The sequence below is a fragment of the Protopterus annectens genome, chromosome 3.part1 (genome assembly GCF_019279795.1).
Source record: "Protopterus annectens isolate FY-2018-M chromosome 3.part1, PAN1.0, whole genome shotgun sequence".
Taxonomy (NCBI): Eukaryota; Metazoa; Chordata; order Ceratodontiformes; family Protopteridae; genus Protopterus; species Protopterus annectens.
In genome coordinates, this window is record NC_056732.1 from 936,554,598 (window position 1) to 936,571,254 (window position 16,657).

Here is a 16,657-nt window from a genome sequence, read left to right on the forward strand (position 1 = left end):
TGGGAAAGTCCAACTTGGAACAAAGCCAATTTTCAGCGGAGGTCCGGGGAGAAATGCTCCAGACACACTTCTTTGTCTTTAACTAATATGTATAGGTTTACAATCAAAATTTCAAATGCCATTATGCGATCTTTGATTGTTGAAAAGTCAGTTTGTCAAAGTCTCATAACTGTAATTCAAAATATGTCGAAACTGCAACAGCGAATGCTAGTGTGCATTTGATGTTGTGAGATTGGCATATTGATTGGAGATCGCACTATAGTTGGGATCAGGAACTTTGCCCTTTTCTTCACTGTAATGCGATCTCAGAGTTATAATATATAGGTAGCAAAGGTTAGGGGGCTCAGTCCCCCATATTGGAGGTGCAGGGGGACTTGCCTCCCCCCTGTGAAACATGTGTTGAATGTCACGAGATGTTCAGGTAAGTTCGGAAAATGTCAACAATTTGAATTGTTGACATTTTTCTGTTTCATTAATTTGATTGGTCGATGTTTATTTCGACAATGTTTTTCGAGTAAGTAATTACTCACAAAAACGTTGTCAGAATTTTGATAGTAAACCATAGATGTATATATAAAATACAGAGAGAGAGAGAGGCACACACGCACAAAATCTCTCGCCCCAGTTTGATAACACTGACCCTTTTATTTATTTATTTCAAAAATATTAGTGACTGCTAAAATGATGACTTCACCTCTTACTTTGTGAGTTATGTAACATTTTCGACCTGCTACTATTCTGGACCTATATTCCTTTTCCCAGAAATGGTCATTCCTTCAGTTTGGAAGGAGAGATAATTCACTCCCAGTCTCAAAGTAGTGCATTTCTCCTATAAAATACATGCAAGTCGTGTTTAGTAGTAATACTTAACTTTAGTGTTTTATTAGTGTTATCTAGTAATTTTTTTTCATCAGGTCATTATGTCCAGAGTACCAAAGTTTTCAGTATCTTATACAGATTTGTGGAAGAATATTTATACTCCTGCAGTCTTCCTCGACAGAATAATGTCTCAGGAGAGAAAGAATGCATGTTGAAGACGTTGGCCCTGTTATAGAGAACATTATATATTTTGGTTGCAGGACATATGAAAAGTCTGCTGCAGTCCCTCTTTTTCTTATGTTATTAAAAAATTCTTGCACAAATCCATTTCATTTTTTGTCTCGCCCATTGAACTGGAAAATGGTCACCATTTTATTTTTCTGCAAATAATGTTCAGTACCTTAGAAATTAAGTTGACTACAACCCCTTACTTCCCGCTCATCTTTAGGTATAAGGCAAGTTAATTTCTGTGAAGTACACACAAAGGTCATAACCTCTCCCTGTATGCACACATCTTCTATCTGCCTTTATCATAGTGTTTATTGGTGTTCCTGGGAGGGATCTTCTATCATAAAGCTTTAGCATGGAAGACCATACCTGTGGAATTTTACCAGTGCCTTTCTAGCTTTACTCTTCAATGCTTGATACATCATCCACTAACTAGTTTGCTTATACTTCTGGTTTATGCTTTCCCATCAGTTATGTTACTGGTTTACGCTTTTCCATTAGTTATAGTACACTGCATCCTGTGTGGTGCCAGGCAGTTTGCATTTACTACCACATGACATTCATCTGCAGACTTTCTTCCCAGGCTCAGTTTTTAACTGTCACACTCACTCATCTTGGATAAGGAAACTGTGCAGTTGGAATATATGGGTTTGCAATTTACCTGTATGTGCAGCCTTTTTTTCACAATTTACTGCAATTTGCCATGAAATGTCTTGAGTGTCACTCATATACTTGTGTACATTTCAGATACAAGGTTGGAGTCAAAACTCTCCTTTTTTCCAATCATCTGTCTGTATTTTTTGTGTAATACTTGCTCCAGTCCTTTGCTATCCATTTGTAAACTAAAGCATTTATTTTCTCTTCTGTTAATGTTTGTTCCCCTTCCTAGCAGCCTTTCCTTATTTGTTCTTCTATCAGTGCTACAGACATAATACAGCATTCCCAAGCGATCGTCAAAATTATTAAAGATTTCTTATGATATAATAAACACTTACTTTACAGTATGTGCAGAACGCCAATTCAGATCTCGTGTTCCTTTCTCTGGGTAGTAGTCTCCACTGAATACAGACGTCTTTTGATGATGGTATTTCTTTCAGATAATTTGTTTGATGTGTCAAACTTTGGATGTATCGCACTGCTATTCAGAACAACACTGCATTCAGTGAAAAAATAACAGGTTAGCATTTAAATTTATGGTAACATCCTAAAGACAGTTGATTCTTTGAATGGTCATGCTTGGTTTATTGTCACGGGCAATATATATTTTCCTAATCAAATAAGTATTAGTTTCATATCAGTTAAGCACAGGTGCAATACAGAATGATATCACTGTTTTTCCATGACTAAGCCTCTCATTTGTTTTATTTTTGAAAGACTTCAGTTTTAGTTCAAGAACCTGTCTTTGGAATTAGTTTGACCAAGTATAGAAATCAGGAGAATAGAAGGGTAACTCACAGCATATGCTGGCTAAAAGAATCCAGTCTTTCTGCTCCACAAAGTTTGAAGCAACATTCATTGAGATTTCTAGTAAGCAGATTTTATAAAAATGTTATTAAAGCAAATGGCATAATTTTATGAAGACTGGATAACTTGCCTGAATAGGTATGTAAGCTTGTCATTTGTTTTAACAAGTCTTTTCCTCGTGGTTGAGCCTCCAGTTTCTCTGTTTGTTGGGCAGAGCAGCTGTTTTGACATATTCATCAAGTTAAAACTGTATCTACATTAAAGTAAGTTTCCATGTGTAAAGGATTCACAGATGGCCAGGTGGAGTCATTCACATGTAACTTGCTTCAGCACATTGAATGCCTTCTCAGTAGTGAAGAGAGGACTTTACAGTAGCATCTCATAATCTTGTAGACTAGGTTGTGGTGTGCATCATAAACGTATGATAATTTGGGGTAGCTGTGTTGTGAGTCAAATATATTTCTGTTTTTCTCTAAGATTCAGAATTGTAATTGCCACCCCCCCTAGTCTTTTTGAGGAGTCATTCTTGATGGCAAAGCCTTTGGTCCATGCTGACTTGTGGCTGCCAACAACATTATGATAGTTTTGTTGTTTGTACTATACTACATAACTACATTGGCGAGACTTTAAAGCAGTGTGTTCAACTCTTGTCTGCAGTGTCAGAGTCAGTGTCGGGGGTTCCTGCTCAAACTCATGCTATGAAATATGCCAACTGTTGCAGACTTCTCTTACTAGGACAGAGAGACTGGAAGAAAAGTTTCATTGCTAGTGTTTGTGCTGAGACAGACCACTGGGATTTCAGTTCTATTAATACATTCACTCTGCAAACCATTAGCTGTCTTAATTGATATTACTTTTTATTAAGTCACTTGACATTTGTCAGTCCTGTATTGCTGGCTGTCACTCACAGTAACCAGCTGGTTAGGATGTTTTACAGCATGTTCAAACAGATGTCTGCTAAGTTGCAGGTATAGATGCAGGTGTCCATCTGCGCTAAGAGTAAAGTGAGCTCAGGAGAGATGTTAGGTTAATTCAGATCTCATTTGGGATATGATGAGCTAAGTGGCTAGTAGGCTGTTCTGCCTTCTGATGGGGTGAATGTAGAATGCCTGTCAGGAAATGTGATAGCTGGCTGTAGTGAGAGGTCATAGAAAAAAAAAAGTTGAAGTATAGCAGAGGGTCAGCAGTAAGTCAACTCTGTGGGGCAGGGATATGGTGACCTGACTGTGATCCCAGTGACATGGATTTGGATAGCAAGCATGGGAGCCACAGAAGCAGAACAGGGAGATGAGAATGAAGGGACATTGCCTGTTTGCATTTCGAGGACCAGCACACATGCATTAGGAACACTTAGTTGTGTCTGGTTGTTGCTGCAGCAGACTGCAGAGTAGCTGAGGTTTGGTAGGTTGCAGGCCTTGCCTCAGGAGGGAGCTTGACTGCCACCACAGAGACAGTCTAGTACATGGGCATACCCTAGTCATCCCCAGAAGACAACTGTGTGATACCCTGATTTTCACCCCACCCCACCCCACCCTACTCCCACTGCCTTGTTTGTTTCGTTTTTGTAGACATGGTGGAGAGGACCAGAAGGGCTCATTGAGGAAATGCAGTATTAGATGATCAGGCTGGAGGTTTTAAAAAGCAAGAGAAAAAAGGATTATATAAAGCCCATGAATGAGTATGTGTGACTGCACTGTGACACTTGCTTCCTGATGCATGGGTTGAGAGCTAAAATAGAAACAAACGAACATCTCATATGGTGGTGTACCAGTCACATTCCATTGTTTTGCCTTTATTGTGAGACCCTGTACAACGTGACAGATGATTAAATTCCTGCAGCACAATGTCAGGTATGGCCCAATAGCTGAAATAGAAGGGAACATTTGGTAGTGTATAAGTCCACCCATTGGGACCATAATACAGTCTATACCCTATTAAGAGAGATAAAAATTCATTGCTCCCCCCCAACTCCAAGTTCACAACAACCTATGTGGAATTGTTCACAGATACCCTGTACAACCATGTTAATAGTTGTATAGAGGCTGCTGTACCTACAAGTAAGCCCAACACATACTCTTAAAAACAAACCATACCGGTGTAATCCTAACCTCAACAGGGTATATAACAAAATGAAAAAAGTTATAGCCAAAATCAGGAAGAGCAGCTCCCATAATGATAAGAGCTCTCTAATTAAATTAAAAAAGAAACCAAGAGGACAAATTAAGTACAACAAGGCCATTTACAAGATCAGGATAGCCTCACAGGCTAAAGACAACCACAAGGCCTTCTACTGCTATGTGCTAAACCTTAAAGACAGCAGACATCACTGTGCCACACTGGTGGTCAGTTGTGTCACCTTCACTGAGCAGAGTGACATGGCGAATTTGCTGTCTGGCAAAATCACAAAAACTCACCCTCCAACCCCCGCCTCCCTTTATGAAATGCCTACTTGCATAACTCTCCCCAGCTATATACAGGGAGCAGGTCCTGGTTGTGCTCACTAAGGCCAGAAACGCAGCCTTACTGAGTCCTGCAATGTTAGGACAATTTGAGTAATTTTTTCAAATATAGCATCAAAACAGGCTTTGTACCACAAGAACAGAAGATTGCAACAGCTAGCCCACTTCACAAGGGTGGACCAACAGTCAACCACAGAAAATACAGACGTATTAATCTGACTAGTCTAATGTGCAAAGCCATGGAATGAATTGTCATGGAAATGATCAACAAAGATATAGGGAACTTTTAGGCACTGGATCCAACCTAGTTTAGCTTTGTCAGGGGAAGATCCATGCCTACTAAATGTGATGGACTTCTTTGAACAGGTCACCAAGGCAATGGGTGAGGGGAAAATGGTGCATACCACTTACTTGGCCCTTGCTTAGGCATTCAGTACAATACCTTACTCTGATATGGTTGACAAACTTGCCGAAGTGGGCTTAAACACCTATATAACTCACTGGATTGCCAGCTGGCACACAGATCTCAGTAAATCAGGATTGGTGAATCCACCTCCACGAAGAGACTGGTTCACCAGTGGAGTACCTCAGGGCTCCATGCTGGGACCACTCCTATGTGGGATGTCCTTCTTGGAGGTAAAGGCTAATGTCATGGGCCTTTGGTGACCAAGTTTGCACATGACTACAAATTGGGAGTATCCTGTATTGCCCCCATGGCACAACCATCTTACAAGAAGATCTAATACAAATAAGTGATTGGTGCCCAAATCATGGACTAAGTCTCATTTCCAAAAAATGCATTATAGTGCCTTTTGGTAAAACTGCTACCCGGGCTAAATACACCACTGGTAAGACATCCCTAAGAGCTGACCCAGTAGTGAGAGATCTGAGAACATATGTAGACATTAATCTGGCCTTTGACCAACATGTGGCCAAGGTAGTAGGAAAATCATTAAATGTCATCCAACTTATAAGTAAGGGCATGGATCCAGTTCCAAGGAAGTCATAGTGCCACTTTATTCAGCCCTTGTCAGAGCCATCATTGAGAATAATGCCCCTTAATGCATGCACCTGACCAAAGATATGCAACAGTTGGAATGCCCACAAAGGTTCGTTACCAGGAGGACTCTGTTTTTTCCAGGTTACTGAGAGGAGATATATGCCTGGTGTACAAGGCATCCTCAGATCCAGCTCTGATGGACCTTTTGCACACCCACAAAGCGAGCAGCATAAAAACCATTAGATCCATGATTTTGCTTGTGACATAAATAAGACATCTTGGTAAGACAGATATGTGTCTCAGGATCCCCGTGTACTGGAACAGGCCCCCATTCCATGTGAAGCAGAATCCTTTCCTAACCCTATTTAAGCGTAACCTTGACCTGTCGATGGGAAATCAGAAGTTCACCCTACGTCTGGCCCCCCATGTCACTGATAGAGGCAGACATTAATGCTCAAACTAACCCCACACACATGCACACAACCTCCCTCCAGAAACTTCCTAACATGCCCCCTCATAATAAAAGCCCATGATACATAGAGACACAACTGGGTTGGATTGCACAGCTAGGCTTCTAAAGGCCCTTGTGGTCATTAACCTAGTACATAACTATGAGTTGTAAGAAAATATTATATTGTTTTCATCAAAATTAAGGATGAGATGGCATGGGGGCAGTCATTTCCTGTACAGTATTTGAAGAGAGCTAGGAGCAGCCACTAATTTGGGCAGAAACTTCCTTTGTTGAATTATGGCCAACATAGCTATTGAATGGCCGTCTACATAGTTACCTTTACTCATATTCATCATTGTGTTTGAACTACTTGGACTGCTGCCAAAGGACTCTGTAATTCCATCAGTGAGCTTCCCACCTCCCATAACAGAGGGATCCCTCCTTCAGTTTGGTCAGACAGTTGCAGAAGTATTACCTAACAGCCAAGTATTGGACCAGTGTAAACTTTACTACCCAGATGTAACGATTGGTGATTGGCCTTTGTAGAACTACTGGACATCCTCCCTGCCATCTCTTGTTACATTGTGCAGTTTGTTGATTACCTTTATGTTAAAAGGTGTCCATGAATATATGGTACTAAGAATGATTAAGTAAAAACTGCCCCAGCCTTCTCATTCAGTTCTGGAACATTTACATGGTTCAGTACAGTTTTCTCAGAACACAAAGCACTGCACTCTAGAAGCCAAGAACAGGCAGCTCTTGTGTTTTTATTGACCACCATTTGTCCACTCTCAGATTGTTAAAGGGTCATGCAAAGACAGCAAAATACAGCGAATTATCTCAGTGAGGTGCTTCTCCATAGCTACTGACACTGTTCTGCAATAAGGTTCATAGATTCATAGGTCAATAGTAGGCTGTCAGTCTGCAGACTATTACAAGCCTAGTCAATCGCTAGAGGTCAGAATCAAAGTTTATGCCTTGTATCTGTAAGGTGAAGAACTTAACCAGTATGCTATCCCTCCCTTCCTTAGATGTACAGTTCTGAGAGGATGCCAACTAACTGCAGTGCTGGTGTCCACGAAAGACTGTACTGAGACATATTATCTTCGGCATTTGCTCATCAGTATCATGCTTCCCCTCATGTTGTATAAGACTGTGGTTGTGTTTCCCCACACATGGCATTTAACAGTGATGCCCCTGTGTTGCAATGGCCACATAATATCCCTTTTAGATTTTGCACTGCTATCCGGGTTTAGACGGTAACTGTGTTAGCATTCTAACACATTAATCATATATGTTTATTTATACTCAGTTTTGGATTAAATGTACAACATTAATGTTCTTGTTTTCTATATAGTTTGGATTAAGTGTGCAGCATGTTCTTGTTTTCCACATTTTTTTTTTTCAAATTCCATCTTTATTTCACACGTTTAAAAAAAAAAGGCAAGGGAAAAAAAAACATTCAAACAATTAAGACTATGGTAAGAAAGAGACGTATCTTTTTGATACTCTCAAAGGTTAACATCAGGCAAACTACTATCTGGAAAACATATCAAAACTGTATAGAATTTAAAAGAAACCCAGGCATTAAACACTAGCATCTATTCTCATTACAGATATATTGAACGCCCCGCTCAAAAAAAAAAAAAAAAAAAAGGCAAACTCCCTTCCACCCACTCCCCGAGTACAAATCTGCTATAAGTAGTCACCTCTGAGAAGATGGAGTAATCATCCATAGTAAAGTGCACTGCTTGTCAAGTCATACCACTTACCGCATTACGCTCTTTATCCTCTACTGCATAAAACAAATAACCCTCATATTTAAAGTAAAAACTGTTTACACTGGCCACAAAAGAAAACACCTCCTCACTTCATGTAGCATTTTACATGTGTAACTGTTATCACCTTTATTAAGTGTGTTAGAAATCCGTGATGTAATGGTTTACATTAGTCGTTTATGCAATTTAATAATAAAATACATGAATTTTAGTTATATTAGCACATCAGTTCTGCTTCTGTAGTGTGTTTGATAGTCCTGTCAGTTCCATTTGTATTAAAACAAGCAGTCCGGTATCTTCTATAGGTAAGATCCATGCTGTGTCCATATTCAGTAACCAAGAAATAGCAAAGGGACCAAGACCAGCACCAGACAGTCATAACTGTTTATCAAAATACAGATTTATTTTTTTTGTAATAGAATATTGCTGCATTTACCAGTCAGGAGAGCTTCAGCAGAAACTCCAGATTATACAGAAGCATATTTTCACGTTAATTCTGTCATCAGTGGAAATGTAGTTTAATATGTGCTTTGTGGCATTTATTGTTGATCCCTTTATTGGTTTGAAGTATTTATATCCCTATGAAGGCATCTGTAGTCACTCGGTTATAAGCATAATTACATACTGCCAGGAGACCTACTAGTTGGTAGACAGTGATGAGACATGAAGTAAGATTTAATTTTTAGCATTTTATATTGTTTTGTTCCCAAATGATAACAGGTATTTTTTAACTTTTTCATAGAATATGAAGATGGTGACATGTCTTCTTGGGTGAACAGAGAGAGATTTATGAGCTATATGCCAATAGATGGTTTTACGTTGTATGAACTTGGAGATACAGGTAATAACACATTTTCCACAGTTATTAATTTGCTTGCTTGTTCACTGCTGTAGTTAGTTTGAGTTATTCCTACGTAAGTGGTTTTGCTTACATTTCAGTATCACAGCAATGCACTTAGAAGATTGTTTTCCTAAAACCAAAGCATGCATTCTCATGAAATGCTGCTGTTAGGGAGTGGTTTATACTTGATGAAGAGAGCTAAAATGTAAGTAATGTAGATACTAACAGAAAATATGAATGCCCCCTTCAAAATTGTAACCAGAAAAAGCTTCACATAAGTACTTCAAGTAAAAATGTGGTACATTTGTACACTAATGACTTTATCTCAAGTATTGTGGCTGATGTGAGTGCTGTGTTTAGCCCAGCTACTAGTGCTTGGGGACTTGCTACTGGCCTTCAAGTTAGTGGACCTGTATTTGCACCTATGAGGTGTAAATAACAAAAAAAAAAAAAAAAGAAAGAAAAAAATTAGCCTGTCCACTAAAGAACTGGAATGCCCCATTAAAACTGCAGGAGTTTCTTAAACTAATAAATATGGGTATTTCACTCAAGCCAGATATGTTCCACTTACCAACAGAGCCCTTCCTTCCTTGAGTACTTGTGTGAAAGTCTCCACAGGTAGGCAAGGTGATGCATGGAAGAAACCTGACTGGTTATAATCCATAGAAAAAGTATGCCAGGAATGGTGGATGTTCTTGTTTCACTGTTGCAGTCCTGCTTTGTGGGTTTTCCTGCTGTGAAAGCCCTTGGCTGGCCCGACTACCAGAGTAAAAATCTCCCTCCTGCTATGGCTGTTGGACGCCGTTCCCTGACATCAGTACACTTGGGAGCCAGCCAACACCATTACATCAGTCTTTTCTTGCTGTTAGAGCCTGAAGCAGTGTTTCAGTGCATCGGTTGGTCTATACCAGTGATTTGTCTTCCAAAGCTATGTACCCAATTGGGGAATTCTCTTTCTTGCTTTAACTCGTGTCAGATAAGGTTAACAATTGTCTCCTCTGTGCAAATCCCACACCGAGACTTTCATACTTTGTGTGTCACCTGTCTAGGCCTAGATCACGATGTCCCTAGTTGTCGTTTTTGCACCCGTTACAGTTCTATGACTATCAGGTATAGGACAGAAGTCTTAACTAGGCATCTTAGTTCGCAGTCTTCTGCGCATCATTTGATGGCATCTGCTGGTCTTCCCAAGTTTGAGCTCCCTAAGCATATGAAAGACAAAGAAAAAAGACCCAGGCTTAGTGTAAATGTGTGTGCATGTGTGTGTGTGTGTGTGTGTGTGTGTGTGTGTGTGTGTGTGTGTGTGTGTTTTGTAACTTTAAGAAGCATTTCCAAGTGTGTAGGCACATGCTTATAAACAGTGAGCAAGTGCAGGCAGCAGTGCCATTTTGAGAGAACAACCAGAGTGTGAGCATGTAGGAGTGTGGTAGTCCGTCTGTTTATAAGATTATGTAAGTTTAAATTACTAAGCCTTAATCCAGATTTGTTTGTATATAATAAAGCTGCTTGAGCCAAACCCACAGCTGTTTGTTTTGTCCTGACCAGACGAGCAACATGGTGTCAGAACCGGGATTGAGAAAGCAACTTCAAGACATGAGGTGCAGCGTTAAAAGTGAAGACAAACTGACAAATACAGTGCTCAACCGATTAAAAAAAGCCATAAATGAACTTCAGGTAACCAATACTCTCACAAATTATTTATTTTGCAAAGAAAACAATACAAAGCATTTGTAACGCACTAAATGTATTATTAATCAAACAACTAGCGCAAAGATGTATTACTAATCAAATGCATTGATGGTTAAATGAAATGGTCGAAACCATGATATTTGATAAAATTATAAGAAAAGCTCATATGGGGTTCATAGTTGCCTCTGGTTTGCATAACTTGCATGTTTAAAGTAAAACGAGTAAGAGAAAAGTATAATAAGCATGATATGAGGTCAAATGGCTATAACAAGTACAATAAAAAGACAAAATAAGTATAGAAAAGCAAGGTGATTGCATGTTCTTTTACTAAATAACCGTGTTTTGGCATGAGCTGCTATTTTCACTTCCCAAAGCCATTCAAAGCATAACTAGAGTTGTTCAAAGTATCTCAGAGTGTGCAAAGTGTTGGCAGTGTGTGCTTTATTACATTGCATTTATTCCAAAGAGTTTATTGTGTGCAGAGTACAGTTATTTCGTAAAGTGCAGTAAAAATACAGCCATTTCGAAAAAGTTTCTTGTGCTGTGTACATTTATTCACAGAGTGACGCCATTTCAAAGTGTTTGTTACACTCTACAGAATTATTTTGCAGAGTACAGCCATTTTGAAAAGTTTGTGTGCTGTATACAGTTCATTCGCAAAATGCAGTCATTTCAAAGTGCTTCTTACTCTGAGCTGCTTGTGCTGCATACAGTATATTCGCAAAGTGCAATCATTTCGAAATGTTTCCTACACTGATAAAAAGGTGGTTTCGCAAAGTTCATTGATTTCAAAAGTGTTCTTGTGCTACAGAGACTTATTTTGCAAAGTGCAGTTATTTCAAAGAGTTGTACTATTGGGCATAGTTATAAGTTCTGGCATACATTTCTGGCTTATATCTATATATGTGTGTATGTTCGTACATATTCTCAAGGGTCTTCACTAGTGTGTGCTAATATGGCAGAGGCATTTTGCAGACTCAGTCCACTTGTGTTTGAGCATAATATTGCAGAGAATTGGAGAGTATTTGAGCAGAAATACGATATTATCATACAAGCAGCTTTTTCTGACAAAGATGCACTTACAAAGGCATTCATTTTGCTTACCTTAGCATGGTCTGAGGCCATTAAAAGAGTGTTCATTTGTGTATGCACCAGCAGTATATGCAGGAGAGGGCGAATACTGCCATGTTGTTGTACTGGCTGAATCAAGAGAGGACCCTGAGTGCTTGAAACGTAAATTTAGAGACATGTGCAACCCCCAGACAAATGTTACATTGGATAGGCATCTCTTTTATACAAGAGACCAAAAGCCTGGAGAAACTTTTGCAGCTTATATCACTGATCTGAGCAATAAAGCTAAAACATGCAGATTTGATGATTTGAAATATGAGTTAATAAAGGACAAGCTTGTGTGTGGTGTTAATGCTGCAGTGAGAGAGCTTTTGTTTCATGACAGTGATTTAACCATTGAGTAAAGCTACAGAGATTTTTCAATCCATGAGCTTACAGAAAGGCACACAAGGGCCTGCAAATGATAAAAGCATGGTTTCAGCAGCCTCTAGAGCACATGTAGACAGCATGCAGCACGTGGCTAGCAGAAACAGGCCTAAGCAGATGGCAGCTGCAGCCCCTGCAGGTTTCACAGAGAGACCCGTAACTTTCCAGCAAGTTCTAAGACTAACTCACTAAAACGGACATGCTCAGTGCAGTACAAGGGTGAGTCAGCAAAACCCAAGTCAAGTTTTATTGTTAACTGTTGTAATTGTGGTGTCAATCATGCATCTAAGAGAGAGAGAAGTGCTTAGCATTTGGTCAGCAATGCTACAAGTGTAAAAAAAGGAACCACTTTCAAATGTTTTGCAAATCAAGCAAGTCTCATTCAGCTATAAAGGAACGTCGCTCAAAAAGACATGTTGATCATGTAGAAAGCTGCAACCCTACTTTCTATGTAGATGGTGTATCAGTGGTTGGTGGAAAGGTTTATGCAGTAGATGTGTTGGCAAAGAACAAAGTGTTTTGTATTGTTCTGATTAATGGTAAGCCCACAGAGCTCAAAGTAGACAGTGGTTCAAAGTGTAACATTATATCAGCAGAAACATTTGATAAAGTAAGAGCTGGTGAGCAACTTAATTTGACTAATTGTGTGAGGCTTGTTGCTTATGGAGGGGAAGAGATTCAAAGTGAAGGCTCAGTAATACTTTCATGCTGTTAGGCTGGGAGCAGTTACAGCTTGCAATTCTATGTAGTCCAAAGACCTGTGCAGTCATTATTAGAGTTTGAGAATGAAACTGCTTTCTTTTACCAAAGAAGTTCATGTAAGCACAAGTCCTAGTTCTAGCTTCACTGATACTATTTTCTCAGAGTATGCTGATGTTTTCGACAAGTTAGGCAAACTTCCAGTTGTGTACTCCATGAAAATAGACCCAGAGGTCATTCCAGTGGTCAGACCAGCAAGGAAAGTTTGATAGCTGTGCAGAACAAAGTCAAACTCCAGTTGGATAAGATGGTGCAGCAAGGTGTGATTTGTCCAGTCACAGAACCAACTGTGAGTGGGTGTCTTCTATGGTAGTTGTTAATAAGAAGAGCTCAGATGAAATCAGAATATGCATTGATCCAAGAGACTTGAACAAAGCATTAAATAGGCCTCATCATCCTATTACAGTCAAGGAAGTCGCTACCCTGTTGCCAAATGCCACTTTTTTTTCTGTCTTGGATGCAGAGTTGATTTTGGCAAGTGATGCTTGATCGCAAATCTTCACTACTGACTACATTCAGTACTCCATTTGGTAGATATAGATTTCTCAGGATGCCTTTCGGTATAAATTTTGCAAGTAAATTCTGCAAGTAAAGTCTTTCAGCATGGTTATCCATGTGCCATAATTGTGGGATGATTTACTGGTTGGAGACAGTGGAGAAGGAAAGCATGACAGAAACCTCAAGAAAGTTCTGGACAGACTGTGTGAAGTGAACTGGAAGCTTAGTACTCTGAAGTGTAAATTCAGGCTACCAGAATTCACATATGTACGTTATTTATTCACTAGTACTGGCTTATGACCAGACCCATCCAAACAAGCAGCCATTCTTGAGATGCCAACTCCAGGCAATGTCCATACCCTACAGGGCTTCTTTTGGTATTGTTAACTATTTGGGCAAGTTTGTACCTGACTTCTGTAAGTTATCAGCACCTTTGAGAGAGCTGACATGCAAAAATGTTGCCTGGTCATGGTTGGAGCAGCACCAGAGAGCATTTGATAACCTCAAACAGAAAATTGCCACCTCACGTACACTGAGGTACTATGATATCCATAAACCAGTAATTCTTTCATGTGATGCTTCACAGTTTAGTCTTGGTGCAGTTATTCTTCAGGAGGGCAGACCTGTTGGCTATGCATCTGGAACACTTACCCAAATTGAAATGCTCCAATTGAGAAGGAGCTTTTGCCAGTTGTGTTCCCATGTTTGAAGTTCCATGATTATATCTATGGCCGAGCTGTCCAGATTGATCATCAATCTGTAGTCACTATTTTAAAGAAACCTTTGCATACCGCTCCAGCAAGACTACAAAGAGTGATGCTCAGATTACAAAAATACAACTTCACAATGGTCTACACAAAAGGCAGGCTTCTTTATCTGGCTGGTAACCTTATCCATATCGCCCAGAAATATCACTGAACAGCTTGATGCAGAGAATTTTGACTTTGATGTCATGGAAGTGCATAATTTTTTTACCACGTGATTAGATGAGCTGAGAGACCATACAAAGACTGATCCAGTTTTGCAAAAGTTCAGCCACATGTTGGATGGCCATCAAAGCAATCTTGTGTACCGACAGAAGTGAAACCTTATTTTCCTTACAGAGATGAGATGTTGATGGAAGATGGTGTCATTTTCAAAGGTCCTAAAGTTGTTGTTCCTATTTTTTTACAAAATGACTATATTCAGATTTTGCATCGTGGCCACCCAGGTTCCAAAGCTACCAAAAGGAGGACTCGTATTTTGGTCTTCTCTGTCAAAAGACATTGATAAAGTGCTTTCACCTTGTTCAGTATGCAGTAGTACTAAGCCACATTTGCAAAAAGAGCCACTTCAGCTAAGTCAAATTCCTGAACTACCTTGGTCACGAGTAGCCACTGACATATTTGAGTTGAATAATCAGCATTACTTTGAAGTACATTTTTCAGAAAATCAGACAAACTCTTTGTGTCCTTTGTCATTAGCCCTGAAGGAAAACCAGTTTCCAAACAGACTATCTCCAAGTGAATCTCTCACTGTATTTCCTTGTGTTACAGTCATCATGGTAAAACGCCACCTGAGGCTGTCAGGACTCACTGTACTATGACCACTGCTACCTCTGCTGCTTTCCTGAAAGGGGTCCCTACCAAATACATTTTGGAAGCTGCTACCTGGTCATCTGTACATACCTTTACCAAACACTACCACTTATTAGCCTTCTCCAAGTCTAGAGCAGGTTTTGCCACTGCCGTCCTCCAGGGCATCCTTTCTTTCCCATAATCTTCCTTTCACCCTCATCTCATCTTTGGGAATCATCCCACAAGTCAGGACTGCGACAGTGAATACAAAACATCTAAATTTTTGGTAAGTGTACACAGTTGTATTTTTATGAGACAGTGGTTTGATCTAAGTAAAAGGGGTGAATATGTGCATGCAGTCCTTTTTCTGCTTTATGCTGCATTGCTTATGAAAGTGTGTAACATAATTAAAGGTAAGAGTCTGTTGAAGCATACATATGTTGTACAGTGGCTACATATCTGCCTGAACTGACCACTGCAGTCAGTGAGCTGTCATGGCAACATTTATTGCACATCTCCAACCATAATGATCAGGACCAAAGCTTGCCACACCAGTATGTTTAAACATCATTTGTAATAGTTTTAGTTTTCTAACAGTTTGAGACGTGTGCAAGTACATTTCCTGAGATGCCAAGTCTAAGAACTGGAAAACTGGTTTGAGGCATGGTCGCTACTCTCCAGAGGGTAGTTGTAGACATTGTTGCTTTTGCCAGCCATGACAAACACCATGAGTCAGATTCAGAAATCTTTCCTGCATTGTGCTAAGTAAATTTGTGGGATGAGCAGACGCATACAGAAGTTGTGTGTGATTCAGAAACGCACAATGACCTTCTATTCCTATGTTTCAGTATTCTTAGTGTGGGATTCCCCACGTCAGGCAAACCGAATATCAGCTCCTATACAAAAGCTTATGCCTGGTTGTAGGTGCATGGGACATCACACGTAGGGCCGTAAACCAGGGACCTTAAATGATGTCTGCACGCACACATCTCAGAACTTTTCAGTCACAGTCAACTGTCACATAGATCGCTTCACTCTTCTACTTTGAAGCTAAGTACCCTCTTAGGGATTTTGTTTTAATTCTTGCTTGAGCCTGGTTTACTGTACCCAACTGTTAGCCGATGTCTGCTAAGAAGGGTAAATGCCGATGCGGGCGCCACATTCTGCATAAGGATACGCACGACCATTGCATTTTCTGCCTGTCACAAGAACACGACCATACCTCTTGCCCTATTTGTCAATCATTTGTACCTAAGACCCTCCGAAGTCATCAGGCCACCCTAAATCTATATTTAAAAAACCAGAGGCTCACAAAGCTAGCGCTCAGGATGGATCCCGAGTCGGCTGCCCAGGCCGAACCACCACGGAAAAAGGCCAAGGTACCAAGGCCTAGTACTTGTGCCTCTCCGCCATCGAACGTCCCACCAACTTCTGATTTAGGAGCTGAGGGACGTCCTTTAGAGTGGTCTACTTCAGCGACTCCCCTCAAGGAAGCCACTTTGGAAGTAACAGCCAGCATGTCCATGGAGATAGCTCAGACGTTGGTCCCTACCGATGTCAAGGGGGAACCAGATAACGCTGGACGACCGACCAACAGACCATTACCTGATGTCCCTAC

General features: G+C 40.1%; 1 protein-coding gene across 1 annotated transcript in view; it reads left to right on the forward strand.

The window, feature by feature from the left end:
- Positions 1-16,657, forward strand: part of TMX3 (thioredoxin related transmembrane protein 3) — a 1,593,937-nt gene that overhangs the window by 1,139,714 nt on the left and 437,566 nt on the right. The window contains exon 10 of the mRNA XM_044067138.1: positions 8,942-9,040. Coding sequence (XP_043923073.1) covers positions 8,942-9,040 — 99 coding nt within the window. The remainder of the gene's footprint in view (positions 1-8,941; positions 9,041-16,657) is intronic.